The 8394-nt window shown below is 37.1% G+C and overlaps 1 gene segment (V, D, J or C); it reads left to right on the forward strand.

Moving 5' to 3' along the window:
* The first annotated feature begins 400 nt into the window (after positions 1 to 400).
* On the forward strand, positions 401 to 3519 carry LOC122800331. The segment is given in 3 exon segments: positions 401 to 473; positions 2902 to 2991; positions 3119 to 3519. Coding segments are annotated over 3 exon segments (564 nt in total).
* Positions 3520 to 8394: the final 4875 nt, after the last annotated feature.

Raw genomic sequence — 8394 nt, forward strand, 5'->3', positions numbered from 1 at the left:
TATATATATATATATATATGGTGTACATGCATATGATCAACTGGTGGATGGTCAAGCGGGTATGGCTGAGAGGAGTGCAGCAACATCTCAAAAATAGATTGCAAGTGTTGCGAGTCGCAAAATCCACCCCCTTTTTTACCCATGTTTGCACTCGTTTTAGGGTGTAGATCAGTCAGAAATGTCAATTTCTGTGTTTTTATGACATTCTGACCATTCAGCATTACGGGATTTGCAGAGAAAAGTTGGTAAAATGTATGGTCGAGCAGTGTGAGCTCGACCATATGATGGTAAACCATATATATATATATATATATATATATATATATATATATATATATATATATATATATATATATATATGGTTCCTCTGTGTTTGACCAAATGCACTTTTGTTCGACAAATGCAGGAGTGTGATTTAAAGTTGACGGATGGCCAAGCGGTTGATATGTTGATGGTATGGAATGTTGAAACAGGTAAGTGGGGCTGGGGATGTGTGAGTATGTGTGCATACGTATATGAGTTGGGTTAGGGCCTGGGATGATTGAAGGAAGAGTGTTGTGTGTTTGTGTGCAAGTTTATTTACTTTAGAGTAAGGGTTAGGTTAGTGGATAGATGTAGTGTTGTTTGTGTGTGTTTGTGAATGTTTATTTCTGAGCCTGTCTTGTGTAGTGGCAGTGCTACGGGTAGTTCTGAATGACGTTACAGTGTAGGGTTAGGGTTCATGCAAGGGGCAGCATTAGGTCTAGGGTTAGCACCAATTACTAAGATGTTGTAGGGGGGCTCTGCCCTCTTTTGTAACGGATGCTAACCCTAACCCTAATGCTGCCCTTCCCCCCAACCCTAACCCTACAACTTAGCATTAAAAACTTCCTGTAACACTGTCACTATTCAGACAAATTTGAGACTAGTGTTATGAGGTTTTTAGTTTTAATATCAGGAGAGGAAATAGTTTTTCTCTATATATATTATTGATCAAACTTATTTTGTCAGTGTTTTACATTCAAACTAATAAACACAACTGGGAAAGCAGCAAAGAAAATATGCAGAACCACTTAAATTGTTTAATGTAAGCACTTTCATCTGAGAAAAAATCTCCAAACTTCTTCAGACATGTCCCCAGTCATGTTTATTAGTTTCAGTGTTGTCTCTTTTTTTTAATTATGGAACAGTGAAGGCAGTATTCTATCTTACCCTTAATTCTTTGTTGAATGTCTAAAACAATGAAATATGCAAAACATGGCCATACAGATTCTAGGGTATAATTACCTGGATTATTGGAAGAGCAGACCTTGGAGATCAAGATGAAATACAGCCACAATTAAAAAGAGAAAACAGGTTCTTATTTTTTTACAAAATAAACCTCAACTGCCATGCATGCTTGAAAGTGACAAACAGTGGATAAAGTGTTTCTAACTACTTTTTCCCCTCTCTGTGTTCCTAAATCTTGAAATGAGGTAAAAATCATTCATTTGTTTATTTCATTCGTTCTCTGATTACTTGCTTGATTCATTTCAGGGTTACAATTGAGCCAGAGGCTATCTTGTCCCACAAAGCAAAGAAGTTCATTCTGAATCAGGCAACAATCTATCATATAGATGAACATACACAAGATACACACATAGATACTCACATGCACATGCATGCTCACAGTCACACAGATACACACCACATCCTCCATACATCTACAGACACAGACATACACACAAACATACACACCAGTACCACACATACATGCACAGACATACACAACACACGCCGCACACATACATACACACACACACACACACACACACACACACACACACACACACACACACACACAGATAAACACACACACACAAATGCACACATAGACACACAGTCACCTATTATGGTTTATTTTCACCCAGTTATTTTTTTAACTGAAAAACGAAGGATGTTTTCTTTATCTGAAAGGCTGATTAAGATTCATTAGAAAATTTATTTTTTCCAAGGGATTCCTCATTTTGAAGTAGCATTGCCAGTAAGCCAGGGACAATTTATTTAACATATATCATTTATGTATTGATTTATTTGGGCAGGATGCCCAAAATGTATCTGTCAGTTTAAATGAATTGTGGGCAGTAGCAGTAGCTGTGATCTCAGCTGCTGACATACCTCTCAACCTCTTACAGTAAGAAATCTGGTCAAAGCCATAAATAATGGGGGGACAAAGGCCCAAACATAGGGACAATTTTTAAATATTGTTCTTACAAACATAGAAAGTTGATATAATAATATGTTTTGCATTAAAATGAATTTTCTGAAGGATATAAAGTCCAAAACTCAAATGACAGTCGTTATTTTCTGACTTCAAGCATCAATGATTTACCAGTGATTTTCCAGAAGACCAGGATTTTATGAGGGAGAGATCAAAAATATGATTCAAAAATCTGAACATTCTGCAAAAATCTGGAGAGCTGAGAAGTACGTAGCTGCAGCTTAGTTTCTAATTCTTGAGGGAAGTACCTTACCTAACCAAGAACCTGTGTAAAGAAAAGAAAAAGGTAGTATTTATAGTCTGAGAAGAGTTTATCACGTAGATTCCTTGTTTGTTTGATTTTCAAACATAATAAAAAAAGAGTCTAATGAAAACAAGATATTCTATACTAGAAGAACCACGTGGGTCGAATAGTGTTATCAGACTGCAAAGTAGCTGCCACCTCAAACAAATAAGTTAGAGAATATCAGCTACCAAGAATCATGTTCAGTCAGGCTATCTAAGAATGACTACCCTACCCAGTTCTGGGAGGAGACTGAGCACATGATGTCATCCTGGAAAGAGACCCTGCAGCTAACAACAGGAAGGCAGATTTACATATATTAGGGGTCTCAGGGGCACAAAAACATTTTCAGTATATATTCTCATTCAGAACATTTTAGAAATCACAGCACTGAAGCAGCTTTTAGTGAGCAAATACATCATGTCTTGGTTTCCTGCCACAATCACACTGATGATAATATGCTCAAAATGTGAGAGTTTTGTTTCCTACTCTAATTTATAAAATATATTTTTCATCGCATTCCTTATTCTACTGTTTATGTTTCTTTGATTCATACACCCATTTCCATTCTTATTTGTCATACTTTTCATTTCTAGGTGTGAATGCTCTGACTTTGAATCAGCCTTCGTCGGTTACATCCTCAGCTGGGGACACTGTCACACTCCCATGTACCGGCAGTGAAAGCATTAGCAGCTATTATGTACACTGGTACCAGCAGAAGGCAGGAAAAGCCCCTCGCCTTCTCATCTATGAAGATAGTAGCAGAGCCTCAGGAATTCCAGACCGGTTCTCTGGTTCTGGTGCTGACAGCTCCAGTAACACAGCAAAGGTTACCATCACAGGGGTCCAGACAGAGGATGATGCTGATTATTACTGTCAAGTGGGAGACAGCAGTAACAACGTACACAGTGATACAGTTAGAGAGGGAACTGAAACAAAAACCTCCTGGGTTAAAGAATTTGTGCAGTTGCATCCAACAATGAAATTAACTTTATAATTAACTTTCTCTATAATTTAAGGGGAGCTGCTAATGATTGTTAATGTCAAATGGAGAACAATACCTATAAATTATAAAGCAATGCAGGTCCAATGAGAACCTTGAGATAAAGCAATATAATCAAAGCAAACATTTTGCTAAAAAAGTGTTTAGAAAATTTTACAAAGTACCTCATGTACAGATGTCCAGAACAAAACAAAACAAAAAAAAAACATACACAGAATTCATCCATTTGCACATTTTGCTGAAAATTTCCCTTCTTTTTAAGAATCTTTTCAAACTGTTCTACTTCAAAAGGCAAATCAATGCACACCTGCTTTTATGTCTAAATTACTCATTGCAGTTTTTATTATTTTTTTTCTGGTACAGAAGAGAAGCAAACATTCCCAGCTTACCTCAACCACACCCTTATTCTTCTTATAATTTTGGCATGAATTTGTAGACACTTTGCATTGTATATTAAGTGCAGATGAGCAGGAATTGGTCACATGCATTATAGAAGAGACTTTAGTCCAGTGTTCTGCTGCAGTGACCTTACAGCAGGTACATGCAGTGAAGGTTTTATTCCCACATGGATCCATAGATTCATTTTTGCAATATTGTCAGTCTAGTGCAATGTAAAAGGCCACTGTGCTGTCCTTCAGATCAGATATTATACCAAGAGTCCATCTGCCTTAGATGGTTGTAGCTCAGGTAGATTTAAATTACCCTGTGGCACTTATAAAAAAGAAGGGGGTTATTATTTACATACTTACATATTTATATATTTACAGGGTCTCAGAAACATACACATGTTCATCATCCTATCCTACATCTCACTTTCATTCATTTACAAAAGAACTTTCAATTTATCTCTCCCCTTCTTTCTTTCATAACCACATTTTGATGTAGTTTATTAAGCATACAAAAGTGCTTAAACTTTTGGTTGATTAAATACATTTTTATATAACCTCGTTTTTGTGGAACTCTGTTTCTATCACCATCCTGCAGCATTTTGGATTTATTTACATTCTGATGTTTTCTAATATATCAGCTGTTATTCGTTTCTTATTAAATAACACCTCTACAGTCATGGTTTTCTGCATTTCCCAAATAATATAAAACATATTTAAATATACTTTCTACACATAATCCTTACTTCTGTCTGCAGAGAAATCATATGAATCATATTCATATGAACATTATTTAAATCACATATTAAACGTTTTGAATTTTAGTTCACAATCTTTTGACTCACATTTCACAAAGTGGTCTATGTTCACTGATGAATTGGAAAAAAAACGTGAACAGCTAAACTGCAAATGGGAAACAGCAAATACAGACTTTACCAAATGACGACTTCTATGAAAATAAATGCATTGAATGGCCATAGTCAGCCAGCATGATGAACACAACCGACACATCCAACAATGTGGGGAGCTGTGTCTGCATACTCCCCTACCTATATATACCAACTCCAAGATCACACTACAATGGGGAATAGGGCAAATTTACAAGGCTTCCATTCACTTACCTTATGCACCGCATTACTTCCTGGTTATTGGCCAACCATGGCCATTTGATGTGTTTATTTTCATAGAATTCATTGTTCGGTATTGTCCGTATTCACTGTTTCCTGTTCACGGTTTACATGTTTTTGTTTTTTTTTCAATTCGGTAAGCAAACATAGGCCCATTATACTTCTTTGCTCTGCATCTCTGTATTCACAGTCTGTAGTACTGTTCGCAAGTACAGATATAATGCTGACACCACCACAGCTAGCTTTACCAGTGAGATGCAGAGTTAGGCAAAGTGTGCCAAATATGTACAATAAGCACTGTATTTATTTATCTATTTATTATTTACAATTGTGTGTTTGCTTCATCATTTGTCTTTTCCCCTACTGTGTTTTTGTACTTTCTTGTAAGTAACACAGGAGCATGATCAGAACAGAGTGCTTGCCTCATCAGGGTTGGACACCTGTCCAGGCATCAGGGTACATATACTAAGTACATTAATGCAATACGCAGTTGTACTTCTATTTGTAGCATACATGAATACTAATGTGTTGTATTGTTTTCTCTTCCATTGACAGATCCATCTGCAATACAATTACAATAGCAATCACCAGAATCTGGGTCAGTGCCAGCTGATGCAGTTGGTGCTGAATCACCAGCAAAAACTAGGTTCTGCTGAACGTGACATAGAGGGCTCATTTGTGGACTTAATGGCCACCTCTTTTAAGACAGGGGGCAGTTGCTTCTCTACTAAGAGTGACCCAGAAGGGTGTCTTGCATCCACTTGGCATCAGGTGGAATGACTGGTTGCTTTTTAAGGTTGCCAGCAGTTGGACACCTGCCTGGACATCCTGGTGCTTCTCCTGGTTTGGCTGATAATGTCACATGACCAGTCAGCTCTGACTATCAGTCCACAAGAGTCAAAACTGGCCATGCTGTTGTCTGGCTGGGCTATCCTCTGGGATTGTCTGGGATGCCATATATACCCTGCCCTGTACCCCATCTAGGTTCTCACCTCCTGTATATGTCATTCCTCATAGCTATTTTATTCTCCAAATCACCCTATCAAGAGTTGCCCACCCTTTTATTTATCTGTGTCCCTCCATAGCTGTCCCCACCTTATGTATCTATACTGCCTTTGTCTGTCTATATCTGTATTTCATCCATCCCTGCTTCTTTCCCTGCTGCCTCTGTCCTTCTCATACAAACACACATTCTTCAGTATCTAGGCCGCTTACCATCCCTCTTTATACATATAAAAAGGGTGGATCCCACAAAAAATGCCCTACTTCTCCCACATCTATCATTCCTCATGGTTATTCTTTTGTGTTTTCCTCAACATGTGATTCCCCCTTTTCTACCTTGCATAGCCTTATGAGGTCACCTTAACCTTTCTTGTTACATTGAGGTATCTGTGAATGGCCTTTTATCAATAGCTCCCTAATGTGACTAATGCTTGTAAGGCTTTGGCATTAATTTACTATGGAGCCCTTTTCTCAGAATACCATCCTTATACTGGTTCTAGTAGAGGGCTAAGTAACTACAGGCTGCATTATGCCACGGTGTCCTTGATACTTAATGGTGAATCTTAGTGCAGCAAACCTGTCTCAGTACCCTTCATAATGTTAATACAGATATGAGATACAGAAATATTAACAAAAATATCAACATGGGGTTAAAGCAAACAATTTTCCTGAAGGTCAGTGCATTCTAAGTATGACAGTTGAACCTATAAAATTAGACCCAGCATTTTTCCAACAGATCCTTCAGTACAGATAAATGCTGATATTTTACCAGTCAATGAATCAAAGATCTGGTGCTCGTTGCTTCTGCCATGGACTCTTCTGTTTAAATTGCACTCTTTTGTTTACTTATTTAAAGTAAGTAGAATGTAATCATACCTCTCAACCTCTTAAAGCAAGAAATCTGGACAAAGCCATACATAAAAGTGGGACAAAGGCCCAAAGATAGGGACATTTTTTTTAAATATTAGTCTTACAGACTTGGAAAGTTACTAGAAGAATAGGTTTTGCATTAGGATGAATTTTCTGGAGTGTAACGCCTGAAACTTAAATGTCTGTCATTATTTTCTAACTTAAGTCTTTAATAATTTGCCATTAATTTGCCAGAAAACCACTATTTTATGAAAAACGGGCCAAGAATATGAGGCAAAAATCTGGACATCCTGCAAAAATCTGTACAGTTGAGAGGTATGAATGAAACTAGAAGGCCCTTTTTTGAGATACATCATGTAACTAGTGGAAACAATGCACTAGATTTAAAGCAAAACATTCAATGAAAAAATTAATACAATGAGTAGGATTCATGCAGATAAATAGTACTGGCAAAAAGTGCACAGTCTCTGCTGAACTAGTGACAGAAATTATCATTATAGTTTAGAAATGTTCATGATTTGGCCAACAGGAATCCGAGGCAGCTTGTCAGGATATGCTGAGAAAATAATTACATATGATATAAAGTCAGTACATTAAAAGACCTTAAAGTTACCTTTAGGTAAGTGATATGTTGCATTGTCTCTGCACATCTGAGAATCTTTGGTAGTTCATTCTGTAATATGGGATCCCATATTAAGAACAACTTCCTACAACATTCTAAAAGGTACTACAGGGAAAGGGTTTCTAATAGAACTATAAAGACTATATATGGCTGTTGCATTCTTTAGAAAGAGGCCTAATTTAGGATAGTGTTTCTAATGCAGATCATACAGTAAGAATTTACTGCAGCCCTAATGACTGTAAGGTGGGTTTTAGCTTTCTGTAGTCTGATGTATGTGATGGTCTGTAGCTGTATAGATTGCACTATAGTAATATCAAAATGTTTATTTAATTGGTAATATAAGGCAAAGAATATGATATTACAGACCACAATCTTTGCCAAATTAATTTTACTACCTCCAATAATTGTCTAGCAGCAAAGAAGTAATTTACAGTGCAGAAGTCATGGCTAAGTAATTTATGTTAAGATGCTTAGTGCTAAACACTGTGGGAAGCAGAGCCAGATCATTGTCAAATGGGGCCCTAGGCAGGGTAATTGACCAGGGCCTTCCCAGCCATTCCAGTGTCCCCATTATGTGTCCCTCTCTCCTAATTACCATAAACACAGTTCAAAACTGTCAGCATGAATACTGTTTTCTTCTTTAATTTTAAAATGAAAGCAGATATGTGGATTTAATTTAAAACTTTTAATTTACTTGTTCTTTGATGACCAAGTTAGTCCCACTAGGTTAATAGCTTCTTTTCACTGAAGGCTCTTCGTTGCATTTGTACTACTAGGGGAAATTTGGCCAGGGCATTGGGGAACTTCCCCCTACTCTTCTTGGTAGCTCATAGCTCTGGTAAATGTAAAAGATAACAAAGCA

The sequence above is a fragment of the Protopterus annectens genome, chromosome 4.part0 (assembly GCF_019279795.1).
Source record: "Protopterus annectens isolate FY-2018-M chromosome 4.part0, PAN1.0, whole genome shotgun sequence".
NCBI lineage: Eukaryota > Metazoa > Chordata > Ceratodontiformes > Protopteridae > Protopterus > Protopterus annectens.